We start from the raw sequence: 25,006 nt of genomic DNA on the forward strand, positions 1-25,006 counted from the left end.
TCTTACATATTTCAAAAACATATTTATAAATAAATTATAATAATTTTTATTTCCCTTTTCTTTAATAATGAATATATATTTATTTTTCAAATTTGAAATATATAATTAATATATTAATTATGAAATATTGATTATTCAATATATATATATATATATATATATATTTATATTTTATTGGAAATTATATATTATTGCATTTGAGGAAAATGTGTAGGGAGAATAAGATGTACAATCGTTATATTTGAAAATCAAAATAAGTAAATAAAAGGGTATAACGAGATATAAAAACAAAGTATAAATAAATTTAATGAACTTCAAAATTATGAAAAATATACTTTAAAATGTATATATTATATTATCATTTAAGTTATTTATGTATTTGTTTAAAAAAAACATGCTAATTATAATATTAATATTATGATAAAAAATTTTAACAATGTATGAAGTTTATATTATATTTAATATATATATATATATGGCAATTTTATTCCTGTATAAAAATTAATGCACGTTATATATAATATAATATTATATATATATATATATATATATATATATATATAAGAATAATTATATATGGGTTAAATATATTATATTATTTTTAATTTCATCGAAGGAATAATTATATATATAAGAAGAAAATTCAATTGCTTTAATAACACTGCATCTTATTATATTAAATGTAAGTATACTCTTAAGAAAATCACTGTATCCATATGTTTATAAAAAAATACGTATAAATAGCAATATATATATTATATGTATGTATATATATATATATATATATATATATATATATAGTTATATGCTGTTATAATTTATATGTTATATTAATATTTTCGATAATATTTTAAATTAAAATATATGTCATAAACATTTTTACAATTTAAACAATATATCGTAAAATTACAAATATATTAAAGCATTAAAAGATAATAATATATTACTTTATTTTTTTTTTTTAATTTTAATTTATTTTTATTGTGTTAGCACCCAATATTTTAACGTGCGCATATTTTATATATGTAAAATAATAAGAATACATAAGAAATATATAATTTATACATGTATATACTTGATTTTTTTAAAATAAAAATAAAATAAATAAATAATTACATATATAAATAAATAAATATAAGTATAAATATATATATATATATAGATGGGATCAGAAGGATGTTGATTCACAATAAACACATCTGTTATTTTTATGATGATTAGCTATAATATTTTAATTCGAGCTTATATATTTATACATCTTCATATTATGAACATCGCAAGAAAGATAAGTATTTTTTGTAAATTTTATATTATAATAATTAAAAGGATACACCACTTTTTACAATGTCATTTGCTAGTACGCATATTGGTTGTACAAAAAAATTATGCACCAAAAAAAAGACGTACAGTTATATTAAAATAGGATCTTATATATATATATATATTTATTTATTTATTTATTTATTCATTTATTTATTCATTTAATTATTTATTAATTTATATATTAAATAATATATATATGTATATATATTTTTTTTATTAAAAAATATTTTTTAAATCCAATTGAAAAAAAAATTTCGATACAAAAAATATATTTTTCTATATATTTTTAAAAAAATTATATTTATTTTTTCACACTATTAAATATAAACAAAATAAATATTTCAATTATTATATAAAATTCTTTAAACATTATTTTATGTTTTTATATATTATTTCATTTTATATATCTACAAAAAAAAAAAAAAAAAAAAAAAATATATATATATATATAAAACTTAAAATAACTTAAAATTTTTTATTTTTTCCTTTTCCATTATATTTTATTTTAAAATATATCTCACAAAAAAAAAAATTTAATATACAATATATTTTATTTACATATTTGAATGAAAAAATATATTTTCCATATAACAATATTAATATATTTTATAATTTCAAGAATAAACGTATATTTGTATATATTAGTATCATCTATTTATTTATATATTATATATATTATATCTACTGATATATTATTTTGCCTTTTTTGGAGAATATATTAATATATTCGAATCTTTTGCCAATATCGGGATACCTCCTTCCTTTTCTTCTCTTACGTTTTGTTTAAACATCATAACAAGATGTCGAGGATAGACACGCGCAACAATTCTTACAGGCGCCAGAACTCAAAAGCTGTTAATGAGTATTTATATGAAATAATTCGTGCGAGGAATAAACAGGCACAGAGGAAAAAATATTTAAAAATATTTTTATGCATTTCCTTATGCATTCTTTTTTTTTTAATAGGTTATGCATTCATTATGGTAATGAATATATAATATATATGTAAAAATTAAGTAAATAAGAATATATATATATATATATATAACTCAATAAATAAATGAATATGCATGTAAATATTTATATATATATATATTTACTTATTATATATGTATTCATTTTTATAGTATAATGGCTCTGTTGACGGAAGAAAATCCTTGTATCCAAAGAAATGTTCGAGGAAGTCGAGAAGCCTCTCTGAATTAGTACTTGCTAATTATCCTTCTTCAAATTATGCTTTTTCAAATTATGCTTCTGCAAATTATTCTTCTTCAAATTATCCTTCTTCAAAAATGGATGATTTAAAAAGGCATGAGAATAATTGCAGTAGTTCAAATAAAGCTGTGGATGAAGAAGGTATCTGTAAGGATACTTTTGGAAATGCTCTTGATGTACCGAAGTATGAGAATGATTCGTTTCATAGGGATTATCACAAAAGTATGTTTGATATTAAAAATATTAAACTCGAAGAAATATCCTTGCCGTTATCCAAACTGGAATTAAGCCATATTATTAGTAGGCTAAATAAAGATGTTCCTAAAGAATATCTTATGAACTTATGGCTACAAGCATTTGCTGTATCAAATGATTTGGTAGATATTGTAAATCTTTTAAATGAATATATACAATATTATAAGAATCAAGTGGATAAATGTATAGAGTTAACTAGTAATGGTAATTATTCTTGTTGGAAAAACTGTAATGTTGAATTGGCTCAAGCATTATTATTTGAACATATAGAATATAAAACAAAATTCTATAAAGTTTTAATTACCAGACATATGTAAATCTATAACATTTTTTATATAAATATATATATATATATATTTTATACCAATTTGGTACGAAAAACTTTTCAAGTAGTACCATATGTACAATAGTATATTTTATTTTTCTAAGATAGAACGAAATAAAAATGAAGTATAGTCCTTATATATTTATAATTATATGTATAATTATGTGTGGTTTATTATACGTATATATAAATAAATATATATATATATGTGTGTGTGTGTGTGTATTTTAGTGTGTATATATATACGTGTGTATATATATATATATATATAAATATATGTATAAGTGTTTTATTTTTCTTATAGAAACTGTGTGTTTCATATATTTTTATTTAGTAGTTTAATTATTTTATATAATATTCTATTCATGATGTGGTTCGTATTATTTAGATACAATATACAAACATAAATATAAAACAAATATTTAATAAAAATATAATATCTCGAGTAAAAATATATATTACAAGAGATTATAAAAGTTTATTATATTAAAAAATTTTAAAAACTTAGAAAGCAAAAAGGAAGAAAATTAATTATACAATATATATATATATATTTATGTAGGCACTTACTTTTTGATCATTTTTCTTTTTCTTTTCCTTATTGAATTTCATAAAATATCAAAACATAAATATATTTTATATTCAATTATAGCATAATATAGTAATAATAATTATATATAAGAAAACCAATTTTGCATAAATGACATATTTTTATTATATATTCATAATATAATATTGATAAAAATTGGAACTTGTTTTTTTGGAAATTATATTTTTTTTAAGCATATTAAGAAAATAATGTAGAATAATAGTATCAATCTTATACATGCATAAAATAATTATAATACACATATAATATATTAAAAGAATACACCTAACGTGACGGTTCTTAAATAATATGATATTTTAATTTTTTTCTTTTTTAAACTATTTTATCAATATTTATCAATTTCCATATCTCTCTTTTAAAATAACACAAACTATGTATATATATATATTAATTTTTTCAAATAAATATATTTAGCATTATTTATCTGTGTTATATAAAATAATTTGTTTTAAATCAGTGTAAATATCAATTCAAAAAAAATAATAGTAGATTAATTAATATAGTTTATAATTTATTTAAAAAGTATTAAAAAAAAAATGAAAGTATGTTTAATTAATGTTTTGTCACACAGTATGATTATATATATGTTTTTGTAGAAACTTACATATATATATATATAATATGTAAATATTTAAAATTTTGTGTTGATTTATTTTTTAATGTATTATTTTTATAAAATAATTTATATTTCCTATTTATTTATAATATATTCACTGTGATATATAAATAACTATTTAATATATATATATATATATATATATATATATAATAGTAATATAATTTGGTCGAAACGAAATAGAAAGATTTTTGTTTCTTATTATTATGCATATATTTTATTCAAATAATACGTAAAGTAAAAAAAAATAAATGTTCTATATCAAATTATCCAATTTTTATTTTATTTTATGGATGAATTCTTTTTTTTTCGATTATGTATAATTAAAATAGAATACTTATTTTTAACGGTGTAAATATATTATAGGGGTTATTGAATTTTCTATTAAATATGGAAATAAAGTAAAGAGAAATAAATAAATATGTATAACTAAAAATATGAAAAAAAAAAATTTATTATCCTTTTTTTCCTTGAAGGGAAACAAAATTTAATACATTTATATATATAAATATTTCATTTATTTATATATATAGATACATAAAGAAAAAAAAAAAAAGATAACTCATTATATAATATATATATATATATATTATTGCCTTATTTATATATATCATAAGGTTGAGCATATAATTTAATATTAAAATGATATAGAAATTTTTTTTTTTAAATATATAGGTAATATATTTTAATATATATTTATATAAACGTATAATAAATAAATAAATATATATATATATATATATATTTTTTAAATTGTTTGAATTTTTTTTTTTTTTTTTTGGTATTTTCGCGTTATTGCAATTAATAATTTGTACGTCTTTTTTTGCAGTTATTAATAGTTTCTTCATTCTATTGAGTACAACAAAGACGTACAAAACCAAAAATATAATAATAGGGAATTAATTAAAATAAAAAGTATATTTTATTAAAAATAAAGGAATTTATAAGGATTTTATTTATCTTTTTAAATAAGTAATTCATATCATTGTGCTATATTAAATAAAAATATATATATGCTTATATTTATACGTTTTTATTATCCAAAAAAAATATATGCACATTTTATTGAAACATTGCTTGTATATATTATTATATATATATATTTATATGCGAACAAAAAAATATTATTATAAATTAATAATATATATATATATTTATTTATTTATTTATTTTTATTTTTTTTTTTTTATTATTTAAATAAAAATACATTTGCTTCAAAAATCTTCAAATATTTTAATATTAATATCATTTAAATTTTATATAAATTTTTTTAAATAATAAAATAGAAAAATATCAACAATTTTTTTTTCATCTTTTTATTTTAATATTCAAATAATTTTTGTGTTATTATATATTTTCATTTTTAGAAATTGAATTTTATATATATACAAAAATATATAAAAATGATAGGAGTTGATTTTTGCTCATTTTTTAATAAAATTTTTATTTTCTTATTTCTCAAAGCAAGCTGTTTTGAATTTTTTTATTTGGGAAATGAATACCAGAACTCAAGCAAAGTTTTCATATTGTTGAAATGCTTGCTTTCTTTTTCCATGTATTTAATATTGGTGATGACCTTATTTTTATTGGTAATGAATAAAATAAATATAATAACTATATAAATAAATGAATACATTTTTTTGTTTTATTTGATTTGTTTGATATGATTTGTTTGATTTGATTTGTTTGATATGATATGATATGATTTGTTTGATATGATATGATTTGTTTGATTTATTTGATATGATTTGTTTGATTTGATTTTATTTTTTTTTATTTCAGTTGTGGTGCATTATGGGAAATAATCTACCTTCCTATATGACCTGGATTAGTAGATCTGTGAATGATATAATACATATGGGGTTAGAAAATGATTCAGAATCAGATGAATTTAAAAGTATCATAGAGGATAATACAATTGTTGTTGAAGATTCAACAGATACATCTTATAAAGATGCTCGATATTTTTATACTGAACATATATTTTCTAGTTATACTTCATCTGGTAGTTATGAAAGTATTTTAAGTACTAAAAAATGTACAGACCTTTCAGCATTTGAAAGCAAAGAAGATATTTATATTCTTCTATGTTCCTTAAGTGAAATACCTAAAAAATGTGAAATTTTGGGTATATGGTATCAAGCAATATATATAGCAAGAAATTCATCTAAAATGCAAGAGCACTTAAAGGAATATATGTGTTGTCATTTCGAGAATTATCCCAAAGAAGTATTATGTGATTTTAAGGAATCTATTAATATAATTTTAAGAAATTTTTCGCATGAGGTTTCATTTAAAATGTATCCTCTTTTAATGAAATATAATAAAAGGTTCATAAAATTAGTTGAAATAAAACCTAATTTTAATATTATTGTACAATATATATGGGCATTCACAGAATTTTTGGATCGTATAAAAAGAGATATATATTGTAAATACAGAATTGTATGTTATAAATACATTATTGATTATAAAGAACACTTAAAAAATAACAATAATGTTTTATAATCTATTCACACTTTTAAAAATTAAATATATTATATGTGTTACAAATAAGTTTTATACACACATATAAGTAAATACATACATATAACTATATATATATATATATATATATATATTTATGTGCTTATGTTTATATTTTACATTTATTTGAATAAACATATTTGTGTACCCATATATTTGGTATAGTACTTTTTATTTTATTTCATATTATTCTGTATTTGCATGTGATCATATATATGTAATAAGAAAAGAACGTTTATAAACAAGAAAGCATATAAAAGTTTTACATAAGATATAAGTAGTAGTATTAATACTATAATAAAATAAATCACACATAATATAATGTAATATAATATAATATAATATAATATAATATAATATAATATAATATAATATAATATAATATAATATAATATAATATAATATAATATAATATAATATAATATAATATAATATAATATAATATAATATAATATAATATAATATAATATAATATAATATAATATAATATAATATAATATAATATAATATAATATAATATAATATAATATAATATAATATAATGTAATATAATATAATATAATATAATATAATATAATATAAATATATTATATTATAATTTCAACTTTTATTACAAATATATTTTATATATATATATTTTTAGGCTAAAGTTTGGAAACATGGAAAGAATTATAATACCATGTTTAGGAAAATTTATACATACCAATTTCTTTTTATTATAAAGAATATTTTAAAAGGCTTCACAAATATGTTTACATTATATTTCTTTCAAATATAATGCTAATAAAAATGTGTAATTTAATTTATTTTATTATTATTATTATTTTTTAATGTAGTATGTTACTATATAAGTAATTTTCAGGATGTTCTTCTAAAGTTTTCTTTAACTGAATGAATAATATTAATATATTTTATTAGGAATAAAAAAAAAACATATATATATATATATATATATATATATATATATATATATATAAGATTCATGTGTTTTTGAAAAGAATATGATGATTCTAATATTATATCAATTCTATTATTGATATAAAATTCTTTAAAATTTAATAATCTATATGATTTTTTTTTATTGTTTCTTATATTGTGAGATTATTACTTTGTGTTAAGTATCATATATTTTCAAAATGTAGTTGTATGTATTTTTATTGTTTATGGAGTGTATATATTAGAATCTTATACTGTAAGTATAAATATGAACATATATATATATATATATATATATATATATATATATATATGTATTATTTTAAAAAAATTTATATTTATGACATGTAAATTTTAATAAACATTTTATAATATGTTCCATTATTATTATTTACTTTATGTTATATTTTGATATAAAGATAATAGACATATATTAATGTTATGATGGATTTTATTTTTAAATAGATAAATATCATGATTATGTAATATTTTTATAATAATACATATAATATTATATATATATAATATAATATATAGGTGTGTGTGTGGTTGTAATACTTTATATTATATTTTATAAAAATATAAATATTTATTATTAGAATCTTTTTTTTTTTTTTTTTTAAATAAATTTATATAAAATTATTTACATTAATTTTCTATATTTTGTCCAAATTTTGTAATAATACATCTAAAATTATTCTTATTTAATTTAAAAAAGACAAAAAAAAAAAAAAAAATTTTATGATTTAATATTGTTTTTATGTGTTTCTTTTTTTTATTTTTTATTCTTTTTGTTCTTACATAATGATATATCATTTTCTATATAAAAAGGAATATATAAATTAATATTTATATATGTGTTTGAAATAATAAAATTATAATATATAGCAGGAGTATAAAATATTTATTATCATTTGTTCTTTTATATATATTTTTTAACAAATTTATTTATTTATATTTTACTATTTTATATTTACAAAGGTGGGTATTAATATATATATATATATATATGTAATATTTAAATAATTTATTAATAAAAAAAAAATTAAGGATGATTTTATGTTACAAAAGAAAAGGTATAAGGATATGCATTTTATGTTTTCTTTTTTATTAATAAGTTTATAATAGCTTAACATTATATATATTTTATACGGTGTCTTTTAAATTTATTATTTCCTATTTATTTTTATTATATGACAAAAAAAATATATAATATAATATAATATAATATAATATAATATAATATAATATAATAACATATTGTATTCAAAAATTCATTGTCTTTTTCTTTTTATTATAGTTTTATATTATTTCTTTGTATAAATTTATTTTTTTAAGTTATAAAATATTATATGTAATTTTTAATTATTCAAGGACATTTATATATATAGTATATATAAGGTACTAAAAAATATAATATATTTCTAATATTAATTTGTTTGTTTTTTCTTATATATATTTATTAATTTGTTTATGAATGAAATATTTGTATATAAATATGCATTTATAATAAAATAATTTTCATTGCTAAAATAAAAGAATTTTTTTTTTTTTTTTTTTTTTTCCTTTGAGTTTTTTTATAAGGATTATTTAAAAGGAAAAAAATTCATTATTTGTTATTCTGCAAAAAGATATTTATTTATTATTATTTATTAAAAGAAAATAATATAAAAAAAGGAAAACGCTAAAACATAAAATGAAAAAAAAAAAAATTGGGTATACTAATTTTTTTTCTTGAAAATATAAATTATAAAATATTTGAAAACATTATATAAATATTATAAAAATATTTCTGCGTTCTTTCAAAGAAGGAAAACATTTATTTTTATGTGTATATTTAAATAAATTAATATTGGTTTTTGAAAACATCGGAAAATGTTACGAAATATATATATAGATACTTTATATTAACAAAAGTGATTTTAATGTATTCATTATTTTTATATATTTTTACATATATGAAGAATTTTTTTATCTATTTATTTTATACATATATATAGCAGAGAATATATTATTTAAAATATATGATAAAAAAAAAAAATATAAATATATATATATATATAATATAACCTTGTAGATTTTATTAAATCATTATTCATTTATTGATAAAAAATAAAAAAAATATATATATATATATATATATATATATATATATATATATAATTAATGAAAATAAAAATATACATATTGAATACAATATTTATTATATACTTTTATTATTATTTTACGTAGTACATATAATAAATATTTACTATAATTTTTTTAAGCCAATATAAAAAATGTGACATAAAAAAAAACAAGAAAAAAAAAGAAAAAAAAAAGGAAATGAAATAGTATAATAATATTATAATTTAATATCCTATGTAAAAAAAATTATTTCATTTAAACTTTTTTATATTTCTTTTGTTTTGTATGAGGAGAATATTTTTATTATCATATATTTTATTGTTTAACACTTATTATTTATTAAGAATAAAAATTATATAGGGAAACATAGAAATATATGAAACTATAAAATATAAGAATGAACATTGTGAAAACAAAAAAATAATAATTATAAGTAAATATAATATATATATATATATATATTATTATATAATAAATTAAATTCTATACTTAAACAATCGAATATAATAATATGTATTTTATTAAAGGGAAAAAAAATATAATATATTTTTTGTTTTTATTTTATTTTATTTTATTTTTTAATAATGTTTTTCTTCTATAACTGAAGAAATAAATATACAATTTTTATTTATATAAAAAAGAAAATAAATAAAAAAAATAAATATATTAATATATAATAAGTATGTAAAAATTATATTCTCTTCATATTAACATCACCGATACATAGATTATCATGAAAACTATCTACATATATAAAACTAAATATAAGGAAAATATAATTTTACCAATGAGAATATACAAAGATAAATAAATAATACAATATATATATATATAATATATATATGCATATATTTTTTAATTTTATTATTTCTCTTCTAGAGAAAATAAGTAAAAAAAAAAAAAAAAAAATATATTATATATATATATATATATATATATATATATATATTCATAATTAAAAAAAAATAATAAAAATAAAAATAAAATATATATTATAAAAAATAATATTATGAATAATAAATTCAAATAGGGAACAATTGTTATTTTAAATATCTATAAATAATATACATATTATATATATATATATATATATATATATATATATATATTATATTAAAATTTTTAGTTTTATATATTTTAAATAGAATAAAAATTTTAATGTACATATTTTTTATTTATATATTTAAAAAATAAAATAGGTTTTATTTTACCATAATATATAATATAGTTGTGTATAAATTACATACATATATATATATATATATATATATATGTTGCTATGATGTTAAAAACAAAAAAAGAAAATATGTAAAAAAATATTAATTTCATTTTTTTTTAATGAAGAATAAATATTATATTTTCAATTCATAACAAAGGAAAAAAATATATTTATAATTTTTTTTTTTATATATAAATATATATAGAATATATATGTATACTATTTAAAAAATATGATGAATTTAAGGCTATCAAACTATAGTTTGTTTCAAAATATTCTTGATAAAACGAATAAATCGAATTGTATTTATTCTACACACAGTTCTTACGAAGAATATCATGATGAAAAAGTAAGAACAGGTTCTTTTTTTTATTCGAAAAAATTTAGACGTTACATGTTACCTATTATGGGTATACTGTATATAATCATATTGGTAAACTTTCAATATATTTAATTTATTTATTTTTTTATAATAAAATAATTTATCTTGTACATAAAATTATATATATATATATATATATATATATATGTTTATTCATTTATTTGTTTTATATTTTTTTTTATATCTATTATTTAATATATATTTTTCAGAATTTATTACATCTTAAAGGGATATTATCTACTGAGGTTCAACGCAGTTATACATTTTCAAGGAATTTGAGTGATAATGAAAAAGAAAAAGAAAAAGAAAAAGAAAAAGAAAAAGAAAAAGAAAATAAAGAATTTTATAAATGTTATAAAAAAAAAGGAATAAAAAAATTAACAATTGAATATACGGAGTATATGCAAAAAGCACTAAAACGGAAATTGAAGGCTGGTAAAAATGAAGCATTTAAAAAGTATTCACATATATTTGTCGATTTAATGAAAAATGAAATATGGAAACAATACGAATTATCTCCATATATATTAACTCTAAAAGGAATATATATAAACAAATATGATCCTGAAATAAATAGGAATATTATTTTATTAAATAAGGAAACGAGGAACAGGCGTAAGGTTAATCATGTTTATTTGCTTGTGCAAAATAACGAGAGGCTTAAATTTAATTTTTTACATGAATATTTTAGTGAGCTTTATACTGATTTAAGAAACAGTCACAAATCACCTATGTATTATGCAAAGGAAACATTTCAACAACTTAATGAATTTGTTGTTTTAGGAATCAAATATGTTGAGAACACATGTAGTAACGCTTTTAAAAAATGGTTAAAAAACAATGATGATTTAAATATTCAAGAATTTAACTTACTTATTTTGGCATGTAGGTTATTATGGAGAAGAACCTTAACAAAAATAAAAGAAGAAGGCAAAAAATATCTTGAAAAACCTTTTAAAACTTTAGATAAAGAAAGATTAAAAATTAAGTCTAAAGGTGGTAATCCTTTGTTTTTTAAGGCTAATGAATTTTATGAAAAGAATCCAGATTTAGTTACTTGCAAAAACGCCCATTTCCTAAATTTATTAAAACAGGCGAATACTGAATTTGATGAAGACTTGTATGATGAAGAACAGGAAGAAAGAAAACAAAAAGAAAGGGATCAAGAATTAATAAAAAATACCGAAAAGGAAATCCGGGGGGTTGCAGGTGCAAATGATGATTCTGAAGATAATGATGATTCCGAAGATAATGATGATACTGAGGATTATGATGATTATGAAGATTATGAAGAAGATTTATATCCAAGACATCCGGGATTATATAATTCTTATTATGATTATGAAAGACCATATTTATTAACCCCTGAAATGTTGGAATACATTGAAAAGGCAGTTGAAGAAAACGTGGAAAAAGAAGTTGAAAGGAGAGCTATAGAATCATTTGAAAATAGAATGCTAAAACAGTTTGTAGATGAAATAAGAGATAAAAGATTAAGAAAAGGTACCATTTAATGTATAAATAAGGATACGTTTAATTAATAAAATAAAAATATGAAATAAAGTGTAATATAAATGAGGAATTATATGATACTTATATATATATATATATATCTGTTTTTGTTTTTGTTTATTTTTCTAGTAAATTTAATTAATGTATATGTATTTTATTTTTTTTTCAATATATTTTCTTTTAAAAATGTTCAGAAAGAAATAAATATAACCTAAAGTAATATAATTAAAAGAAAATATATATATTTAAAAAAAAAAAAAAAAAAAAAAAAAAATGGATATTTAATCCTCTTTACAATATTATATATATATATATATGAATAATGTTTTACATAATTTCAAATATATGCAATAAAATTGTAGAATTAATTATTTAAAAATTAAATTATATTTGTATTATTTTTATTTTTTTATTTTTTTTGTTTTGTTACCAAACTAATAGTTTTCCCTTTTATTAATTATGAATATATATATATATATATATATATATATATATGTATATATTTCATAATAAATTGTTTAAGTGAATATTATAATAAAAGCATTGGGTATTTTTAAATGTTTAACTTTTTATACCCCAAAAAAAGTTCATACCATAATTGAAAATTATTTTATTTATCTGCTAATTAGTTATTTATTTATAGTTATTTAACATATATCTTGAAGGAACAAAATGTATACACAAAAAAGAAATTATTTCAAAAATATACTGAAAAAATGGTAAATGCGAATAAATTATTTGTATAATACATTCAAGTAATTATATAACTTTTGTATGGATCAATAAAATTATACATATAAATATATATATATATATATATATATATATACGTTATTAAAATTATAGGAATCATATTGAAATCCTTTTTTTAAATTTTTTTTTTTTTTTTAAATATATATATGCAATATATATAAGTTTTATTTCAAAGGATTTTCATTTTTTTCTTTTGGATTGCTTATAAATCAACATACATGTAAATGATATCTCAATTAAATGATTATAATTATATATATATATATATATATATATATATATATATATATATATATATGTGTGACTTATATTTTAATTATTTATACTAATATTTTTTTGATGTTATATAAGAATTATATGGTATTCTAATTTTTTTTTTTTTTTTTTTTTAATTTACGTTGATATATAATAGGAATATATACATATATTTATATATTTATAATCGATAAAAATTATTTTTTTTATTTTTATATTGATACCTATATAAACACTACCTTTTGCTCATATGTACTTTTTTATGTACGAAAAAAATACGGATTATTATAAAAAAAAAAAAAGAAAAAAGAAAAGAGTATTTTATATATTCATATGTTTATATTATTTTATATATTTTTAAGAATTATTTACCAAGATATAATTTAAAAATATATATATATATATATATATATGTGTAGATATTTTTTCCAGTTTAAGTCAATTTTTTATATTTATGTAGCTTAAATCAAAAAAGAACATTTCTTTCTTATGACAAAAACATAATAATATTTTTTGAATAAGCATAATATATATATATATATATATAATATTCTTCAGTGTATTTATGGTGAAAAGAACAAATTATTTATATCATTTTGTATTTAAATTCAATTGGTATTTTTTTTTTTGTGTTTGTTTTTACGTTTGTAAAAAAAAAAAAATAAAATGGAAATAATATGATATTCTCATCTGTTTGTTAATTTTTGGTAGGTTTATTATTTTATTATGTGTACAAAAAAATATATCTTAAAATATATATATATATAAAAATATGAAACAGTAACATAAGTGAATACATGAAATACATATATTAGATAATCCAAAAAAAATAAAAAAAAAATGATACCAAAAAAAAATTTGTTCAAAATATGGTCTTCTTAATGATGCATAACATAAAAATTGGGAAAAAAAAATGATACCAAAAAAAAATTTGTTCAAAATATGGTCTTCTTAATGATGCATAACATAAAAATTGGGAAAAAAAAGAAAAAAAAAAAGGACATATGAATTTTTTTTTTTAATGCTATAAGTACATGGAATCATAACATGTATATAATAATATGTAGAAAATATAATATATGTTGTATTTTAAGTACCTATATAATTTAATAAATTTTTAAAAAATACTTATAATTTAAGGAAACAAAGAAAATAAATATGTAATGATATATTAACTTAAAATAATATATCTCTATATATGTCATATATGAAATATTTATATTTATATTTATATATTATAAAAAAATAAATAATTTTCATATCATTATAATCAATTCATTCGTGTGTTAAAATAAATTGTATTTTAAAAATCATACAAATTATACTGATGGTTTCACAACTCCATATAACTTGAAAAATTAATTTCCATATGTACCTATTTATAAAATATTTTTATTTCCTTTTTAAATATGAATAAAATATTAAATATTAAAGCATTATTTGTTTAACTGCATTAAAAAAAAATATATATATATATATTATATATATGTTATTCTTAAATATAATATTTACAAAGGTAAAGTTCAATATATAAATATATGTGTATTCATTCTTTTATATATATATATATAATTTCAATATTTTATTCGTTAGTTATATGTATTACTAGGAGATATTTTTGAATAAGTATAATACTTATCATTAAAATGTATATTATATAAAATTATTATCATCTGTATTATCAATTTATAAATATAAAAAATTAAAAATATATTATTATTATCTACTAAATGAAGGTTAAGAAAGATAATCCAAATTATAAAAAAAGGATAAATCCTTCCACGTATTCTATATTTTTTTTTCTTTTTTTCAAAAGATTAAAAAATTATGTTCTAGAGAGATTAAAAGATGTAATCAAATCTGATAATCATAAAAAAGAATGTAGCGATTTAAACTATGAGTTAGATGACGTACAAGAACTGTTTATTACAAGTGATATTCTAACTATTCCTAAATATGCTAGACAAAATTCATGGAACACACATATTGAAAAATATTTAAAAGATACGTTGCTTGAAGAATCTCAAAATAAATGTAAAAGAATTTATCCCTTTTATCAAAGGGTTCAAAGAATCAGAAGAAAAATGTTAGAAGATTATTGTTATGAAAGGGATAAAAAAAGAATTGAAGCAATGAATTCTGGTGATCATACGCAATCTTGTTGGGATTTTAATGAATGGGTTATTAAGAAACAAAACGAAATTACTACTAAATTTGATTATGATATACATGGTCCTAATAAATTTAAGAGTCCATATCATATAGACAGTGGTTGTACGTTGAGAAATCTTTCCACATTATTTAAATTAATAGAGTGTCAAAAAGAAAAGGATCAAGAAAAGGATTCAGATCAACCTAAAAATGAGGATGACAATGGTTCTACTGAAGAAGATCCAGATGTTGTTGAAGATAGTGATGAAGATAAAAGAGAAGGGGGTGATAATGGTGATACGGGAAAACCTAATGATCATAGCGATAGAATTTATACAAAAGCAAATCTTAAAGTACATGACTATTCTGGTTTTCCCTCATTGTTCAATTTAAGATTGGATACATTAACATCTGAAAATTCTCTAATACTTCCTAGATTGAGTCTTGGTATGAATAATAAATAAATAAATATAAATAAATATATATATATATATAATTATTATTATAATCGTTTTTTTTATATTATATTAAAAAAGTGAAATATGTATTATATTAATTACTTAAATTTTTATTTAAATGTGTTTACTATAAAATATATATAAATTTATTTATCTTTATTATTTTAGATATATTTAAAAATTTTATTTTGAATTTGCTTACAATGGGAGATTCAAGTATTACATCTTCAGGAGAAAGCGTTAGATATCCTATGGAAATACGCATTCCCCATAATAACATTAGAGTCCTACCAGATTCAGTTTTGCCTAAAATTACTCCTATTAATAATCCTCCTTCACAGATAATGCCATATTTTGTATTTATCCCTATAGGTTTGGTAATTGTACTAATTTCCATTATACTGAATATAATGCAAAAAGTAAACCCCAAAAAAAAAAAAAAAAAAAAGAAAAAAAAATTGAAAAAAAAAAATGTAAATTGTATAAGTGAACGAACATTTATATATTATCTATGTTTTTGTATATATGTGCATTATTTTAAAAATTAATATATATTTCTTTTTCTATTATAGAAAAAACAAATGATACCAGTGAAAGTAAAAGAAAAAATTAAAGTGAGAAGTAAGGTTCCTTCTGCTGAGCATATAAGAATAGAAGAATTAGAAAAGTTACGTCAAGGCATAAGAGAAACAAAAATAGAAAAATTAAAAAAAAAAATTCATGTTCCAACAAAAATTGATATTATAGAGGAGCCTTATAAAATTAAATTGTTAGAAAGAAAGAAATGGTTATGGAAAACAATTATAGAAATACATATGTTAATTTTGGAAGAACAAAGAAAAGCAGAATGGGAATTTAATAAAGGAGATTTTTTAAATATATGCATTTACGAATTTTCAAATCAGGAAAAAAAACCAGATACAAATATAATAACAAGTGATTTATCATTTGATGAACCAGAAGTTATAGAAAATATACATATGGTGAATAAGCAAAGCGATATATGGTATAGATGGGTTGAACGACATGCACATATGTTAGAAAAATGGAAAGAAGAAGCATGGTTTTTAAGATTAAAAGAGAGTTGGAGAGATGAAGAAGATGAATATATGAAAAGAGCTTATAAAGAATTATTAATTAGTTTAAGAGGTGATAAATATCATATGTCTCAAAGGCAAAAAATTATTTGGAGAAAATGGATTGCAAAACATCCATATAGAGTCAGAGAATTTGTTATAGATAAATGGTTTAATCAATTATTTGAAGAACTAGAAAAGGAAGGAATCATATCTGATGAGGCCATAAGAAATTTTTTATCTCAATATGAAGAAGCATATGATGAAGAAAAAATCCAAGAATTTATAAAATATAAAAAGAAAGTGTTGGTGGTTATATTATGGATAAAAATATATATGTCAATGTTGGAGGAATATGTAAAGGAAGAAGATATAGAAAGTGAAAAGTTATTTATTGATACATCTTTGGAAGAATTAAAAAAGAAAAAAGAAATAGAAGAAGAAGTGTTAGAAGATTTGAAAAAAGATATATATGAAAGCGATGAAATGAAAGAAATTGAAAAGTATAAAGGAGAAGATTGGTTTAAGCAAATGCAACAAGATTGGATTAGGAGAGATTATAAATTTGTTTCGTCATATAATTTAGAAAGTGACGATGAAGAACAGTTTCATGAATCTGTTAAAAAACCAACAGTGGAAATACAGAAAGATTTATTAAAAGAACAATGGAAAAATATAGAAGTGAAATGGATTAATGAAGATAATTATGATGAATATGTGTTAGAAGATGAATTGTTAAAAAAAACGAAATATATAAAACCTAAAGATAAAATGAAACATAGAATAATTAAAGAGGATGATATTTATAGTGAACAATTAAAAGTTTTTGATGAAATAGAAAAAAGGAGCATTTATTTGTCGAGTAAAAGGGTATTGAAATGGAAAACCATCATTGAAATACATTTGGAGGTATTACATGATTGTAAAAAGGAAGAGTGGGATAATAATAAAGGGGACTTTTTAAATATATGTATAGAAGAATTGGTAAAGGGACAAAATGAAGATAAAAAAAATAAGGAAAATTATAATTATATAACAAATGTAAGGGATAATTACGATATAGTGGAATATACCAAATCATTTTGTAATACGTGGAAAGATAGACACAATTATATGTTAGAAAAATGGAATAAAGAAAATTGGTTTGTTCAATTGAAAAATGATTGGGTGGAGGAACAAAATGAATACATGAGAAAGACATACAAAGAATTATTAATTAGTCTTAAGGGTGACAAATATAATATGTCGCAGAGACAAAAAATAATTTGGAAAAAATGGATTGCAAAACATCCTTACAAAATAAATGAAGAAATTATAAATATATGGTTAAATCGGTTATCGGATGAGATAGACAAAAATGGTATTATTAGTGACGAAGCTATAAAAAAATTTTTATCTTTAGAAAAAGATATATCGGATAAGGATTTCCTTAAATATAGGAGGAAAAAATTAGAAGTAATTTTATGGATAAAAATATATATGTCTGTTTTGGAAGAACAGAAAAATGAAGAATTAGAAAAAAGTAAGGAGTCCTTTTTAAATACATGCATAGATGAGTTAAAAAAGGAAGAATATTCTGAAGAAAATGAAAGAATGATAACAATAGTTGATGAAATGAAAAAGGGATTTCGTATATGTGATAAGGTAGAAGATTACAAAAAAAAAAAATGGAAAAATGAAGAATGGTATAAGGACTTAAAGAAAGAATGGATAAAAGAAGAAGATAAATATATAGATGCCATGGATTTAATGAAAAAGGATGAAATGTATGAGGATGATTTGTTGAATAAATCCATTGTAGAATTAGAAAAAAGTGTGTCATTAAAACATTGGAAAGATATGTATATAAAATGGATTGATGAAGATAACGAGAGAGATTGGTTACGTATTGCAATAGATAAAAAAAATTTAAAAACAGACGAAATAAATGAAGATATAAATAGAATGATAGAATTAAATATGTTGGAAGATTATTCAAATGATTTGTATGATAAAAAAAAAATAAAATGGAAAACTATCATCGAAATACATATGGAAGTTTTGAATGACTGCAAAAATGATGAATGGGAAATGAATAAAGGAGACTTTTTAGATATATGCTTAGAAGAATTTGGAACTATGGAAAACAAGGAATATTCCCATATTATAAATAACATGTTGATGGTAGGAGAACTAGAATATAAACATTTGAATATGGATGTAATAGAAAGACAAAACGATTTGTGGAACAAATGGATAGAAGGACACAGATATATGTTAGAAAAATGGAAAAAAGAAAAATGGTTTATTGTATTGAAAGAGAATTGGAAAAATGAAGAGCATAAATATATGAGAAAGGCTTATTTAGAATTGTTGATGAGTTTAAGAGAGGATGTTAAAAATCCGCTGTTACAAAGGCAAAAAATTATATGGAGAAAATGGATTGCAAAAAATTTATATCATATAGAATCAAATGTTATAAAAAAATGGTTTGATACATTATTAGAAGAAATTGAAAGAAAAGGAGTTATTGAATTAGATGGATGTATAAATTTAATAGAGATGGAAGAAAATGAAGAATATTTGGAATATTTAAAAGAATATAGAAAGAAAAAATTAATATGTATCATATGGATAAAAATATATATGATGATAATTGAGGAACACAAAAAGGAGGAATATTTGGAATGTAAGGAAATATTTTTGGATACTTGTGTGGATGAGTTGAGAGAGCAAGAAATTTTGGAGGGTAACGAATTATATATGGATGATATGAAAACAAGTATCCTATTAAATGATCAAAAAGAAGAAATAGAAAAATTAAAAATGAAAAAATGGTATAAAGATTTGAAGAAAGAATGGATAATTGAAGAAAATAGATATTTCAGATCAATAATAAATGAAGAAGATGATGAAGAATATAAAAATATGATAAGCAAGCCATTAAGAGATGTTGAGAAAAAAATATCAAAAAAGCATTGGGAAGATATTCAATTAAAATGGATAGATGAAGATAATGAAAGGGATTGGTTAAAAATTGCAAGGAATGAAAATGATGAAGATAATTACGCTTATGAGTATGTAAGGAATAGGAGGAAAAAATACATGGATGTTTATAGTGAATATTATAAAAGGAATAGAAAAAAAAGTGGAGATAAAATAAGTGGAAATGAAATAAGTGGAAAGATAAATAAAATAAATACAGAAAAGGAAATATTCAATTATGATATTATTAAAGAGGATAACAACAATAATGATTATATGAATAATTATATGTATTATAATGATATGGAAAATACCTATGAAGAAGGAAATGACTATAGAAGAAAGGATGAATATTTTGATATTTGCTTTGATTTATTGAAAAATGGAAATATGTATTATACAAATTTATGGATAGAAAATAAAACGACTGATGATTCATATGAATATTTAGATAAGATGTTAAATAAAATGTTGGAGAAACATAAATTTTTGTTATATAATATGAAAGAAAGAAATAAGGAATTAATTTATGAATGGGAAACAGAGGAATGGTTTATTAATTTGTGGAATGATTGGAATGAAGAAAGAAATAATCATATGAAAGGTATAATGCCATATAAATACAATATTACAAAATTTGTTGAAGAAGAAAAAAAAATATGGAAGGAATGGATATCAAAAATTATAAATAATATTGGGGAATGGGAGCATGAATACTGGTTTAATGATTTATTAGAAAGATATGAAATGCATGCAATTGATTTTAGTGATGAAATATATAGTATAGAATTAGAAAATTATTTGAAAGAGAAAATATTAAAAATAGCGTTGCTAATGAATATATTTATGGCAATATTAGATACAAGTTTTAATGAAGAAAGTGAGCGGAACAATGGATATTTTACAAAATCAGAAATGGAACATATGGAGTATGATAAGATATATGATTTGAATGATGAAGAGGAAAAAAAAATTTCTATTTGTGAAGCAGATGATGAAAATATATATGAAAAGGCGGATACTGAAGATGAGGAGGAAAAAATGAAAATAAGAAAATGGTTTGAAAAATGTATAACCGAAACACAAAATGGAGAGATAATAAAAAATGATAAAATGAGAAAAGGATCATTTCCAAAAGAATTAAAAGAAAAAGGAATTATGAGTGAAAACTTAGAAGGTGAAATTTCTGTATATAATAAACAAATGATAAAACAGAAAATGAATATATTAAAAGAAAGTTATAGTAGAAATGAGGATAATAAATCTACGTTATGAAGGAATAATAATGAGCATAAAGTGAAGGTGACTGATTAATTATAAATATTGTGTTATGTGTGGGAAACATGATATTTTTTGCAAACAATTATATATATATCAATAAATAAATAAATAAATAAATATATATATATATATATATATATATTTGTTTATATTTTTATTTGTTTGTATACTTTTTTACTTGTATATTAATTTTTTTTTTTTTTTTATTTATGTCTTTGTTTTTCTTCTTATTATTATTATTTTGAATTATTTTACAAGCATAAATATTTCGATAAAGATGTTACAATAGCGATAATAATTTTTAACATATTATTAATAACTACATAAAATACATATATTATGATTTAATTTAGGATTTGTTAATTTATTTATTTTAAATGATTCCTTTGTTTTATATAAATTAATTTTAGTAATTTTTGAAATCGATCTCTTAATGGTTGAATTAAATATTTATATATTCATGACTTTTCGAAAACAAATAATTTCCTGAAAATAATTATGAGAGTGGTAAATAAATAAATATATGTATATATATATATATATATATATATATATATTTAATGATAAAATAGGAACAGGAATGTATATATTTTTGAGTGTTAATAAACTATATTTTCAAATTCATCGAGAAAATAAAAATTTATATAATTTTATATTTATATATATACAGATTTGAAAAAAAAAATAAAAAAAAAAAAATATATTATTTTATATGTATTTGTTGTTTTTGCTATCAAATTGTGAGAACATAATTTATTTTTTGAATAACAGATAAAAAATATTTACTTTTTTATTACTTTCCTTCTTTTATCTATTTATTTATTTAATTTGTGCTTATATATATATATATTTTAATTTATATTTATAAAATGAAATTACTATTTTTTAAATGAATATTTAAAAATTATTTATATATATTTATTTTATTTTTTTTTTGCGTTTTGTATATATATGTCTGAAAAAATAAAATTTTTATATGTTTTCTTCATAGAACCGCCCTATACATAAAATGTTTTTTTCGAATACGTATTAAAAGGTGATATAATTAAAATTGAAATTTCCTTATATAAATATATATATATATATATATATATATTTATATATATAATTTTATTAATTATTTTTCTTTTCTATTTTTATTAAAATATGAAAGGAATACTTAATATATAATATTGTTAATTTTTTTTAAAATCGAATATAGGATAATATCATGGTGTTTTAAATTTTATTGATATCTTAATATAAAACAATTTTCCCTTTATTTCTTTTTTTTATTATGATATAAAATTTTATAATATTATTATAATTTTGCAAAAAAAAGAAAATTATGATTTAAAAAAAAAAAAAAAATTTAAAGTTAAAATAATAAATAAATAAAATATATTATTCATATATTCATTGAAAAAGCACTTATATATATTAGCACCTTTTAAAAAAAAAAATAAATAAATAAATAAATAATTTTAAATATAAAAGAAAGAATATAAAAAAATTTAAATATGAAAAGAAAAAAAAATAATTAATTATATATATATATATATATATATATAATGTCACTTATTAGGGTTCTTTTATATGTACGTCTTTTAAGACATGTAGTTATTTAATTTTTTTTTTGCGAAAAAAGGTGTACTGTAAATATATTGAGGATAATAATGAAAAAAATCTTAAATAAGTTTAATTTAATAAAATATTCAAACTCTATTATTAAATGAATTAAGGAAAATATTTATATTTATTATATCCTGAATTTTATGATGTTGATATGTTGTAGTTTATTAAGACAAAGTTTTATATATTTTAGGAAACTAAGATAAAAAAAATTTATATATATATATATATATTATATTATATTTTTAAAATAAAATAGCTACTTAAAATATTTAATAGAAGTACACATGTATATATACATATATAATATATATATATATATATATTATAATTTATTTTTATTAATACGTTTATATAAATGCAAAATAAAGTAATCACAAAAATTAATAATAATATGTATATATGTTTATAATAATAATAATAATTATTATTATTATTATATATATGAATATTTGCACGTGATATTTTTATATAAAATAATTTTATAATAAATATTTTTATATTAAAATTTTTTTTTTTTTATAAATTTTTTATTTTATAAAAAATATATAATCTTTTATGTTTTTTTCTTTTTTTCTTTTAATCATATTAAAAGTAAAACTTAAACAAAAATTATACTTTCATATATTTGTGTGTATTAAAAAAAAGATATTATTAAAGTAATTTCTGACTTTTTCTTGATTTAAATATAATAAAGTTTTATATAGAATATTCACTTAAGGTATAGATAAGAAATATATATAACTATATGTATATATATATATATATATATATATATATATATATAAATATATGTATTATATGTAATGTTACCAATTCATATTATATAAAATATGAGTAAATAACTATAAAATTTATATTATGTTTATTTTTGATACTCTTTAGAAAAAGATAATAAAAAGAAATGAAAAATTATTAATATGAAATAATATAAAGAAAATTATAATATATACTTACACATATATGTATTGAATACATATAAATATTTTATATAAAATCATACATATATCATTAAATATAAAAACTATATTTGTAGAGTAAAATGTAGCAAGTATCATAATATGAGAATACATATATATATATATATATATATATATATGTTCATTAATTTGTATGTATGTTTTATTTTTATGTATACTATATAATAAATATATAAAGAAATTTAATATATAAATTTGTATTATATGTTATATATTAATATATATATATATACATATATATTATAAGCATGCATGAGAAAATTTTTATTTTTTTTATTTATATATATTATTTCTCAATAGTTTACTCACATTTTGATGAAGTAACGTTTTATATGGAATTAATGTATTTTCTATTCTTATATATATTTATGTGCATAGAAGATTTTTAGAATATATTTATATTATAAAATACAAAGAAAGAAAAAAATATA

General features: G+C 17.7%; 4 protein-coding genes across 4 annotated transcripts; all 4 read left to right on the forward strand.

The window, feature by feature from the left end:
* Positions 1-2,123: 2,123 nt before the first annotated feature.
* PF3D7_1477300 (Plasmodium exported protein (PHIST), unknown function) lies at positions 2,124-3,110 on the forward strand (the record flags this gene model as incomplete). Its single annotated transcript, XM_001348882.2, has 2 exons — positions 2,124-2,306; positions 2,451-3,110. The coding sequence occupies 2 exons, from the start codon at positions 2,124-2,126 to the stop codon at positions 3,108-3,110; spliced, it is 843 nt and encodes a 280-aa protein (XP_001348918.2).
* A 2,637-nt stretch (positions 3,111-5,747) lies between these two features.
* On the forward strand, positions 5,748-6,852 carry PF3D7_1477400 (Plasmodium exported protein (PHIST), unknown function; the record flags this gene model as incomplete). Its single annotated transcript, XM_001348883.2, has 2 exons — positions 5,748-5,933; positions 6,127-6,852. The coding sequence occupies 2 exons, from the start codon at positions 5,748-5,750 to the stop codon at positions 6,850-6,852; spliced, it is 912 nt and encodes a 303-aa protein (XP_001348919.2).
* A 4,535-nt stretch (positions 6,853-11,387) lies between these two features.
* Positions 11,388-13,048, forward strand: PF3D7_1477500 (Plasmodium exported protein (PHISTb), unknown function; the record flags this gene model as incomplete). Its single annotated transcript, XM_001348884.2, has 2 exons — positions 11,388-11,585; positions 11,744-13,048. The coding sequence occupies 2 exons, from the start codon at positions 11,388-11,390 to the stop codon at positions 13,046-13,048; spliced, it is 1,503 nt and encodes a 500-aa protein (XP_001348920.2).
* A 2,736-nt stretch (positions 13,049-15,784) lies between these two features.
* PF3D7_1477600 (surface-associated interspersed protein 14.1 (SURFIN 14.1)) lies at positions 15,785-21,978 on the forward strand (the record flags this gene model as incomplete). Its single annotated transcript, XM_024473375.1, has 3 exons — positions 15,785-16,652; positions 16,832-17,082; positions 17,236-21,978. The coding sequence occupies 3 exons, from the start codon at positions 15,785-15,787 to the stop codon at positions 21,976-21,978; spliced, it is 5,862 nt and encodes a 1,953-aa protein (XP_024329217.1).
* Between the last annotated feature and the right edge of the window lie 3,028 nt (positions 21,979-25,006).

This window comes from Plasmodium falciparum (genome assembly GCF_000002765.6).
Source record: "Plasmodium falciparum 3D7 genome assembly, chromosome: 14".
Classification (NCBI taxonomy): Eukaryota; Apicomplexa; class Aconoidasida; order Haemosporida; family Plasmodiidae; genus Plasmodium; species Plasmodium falciparum.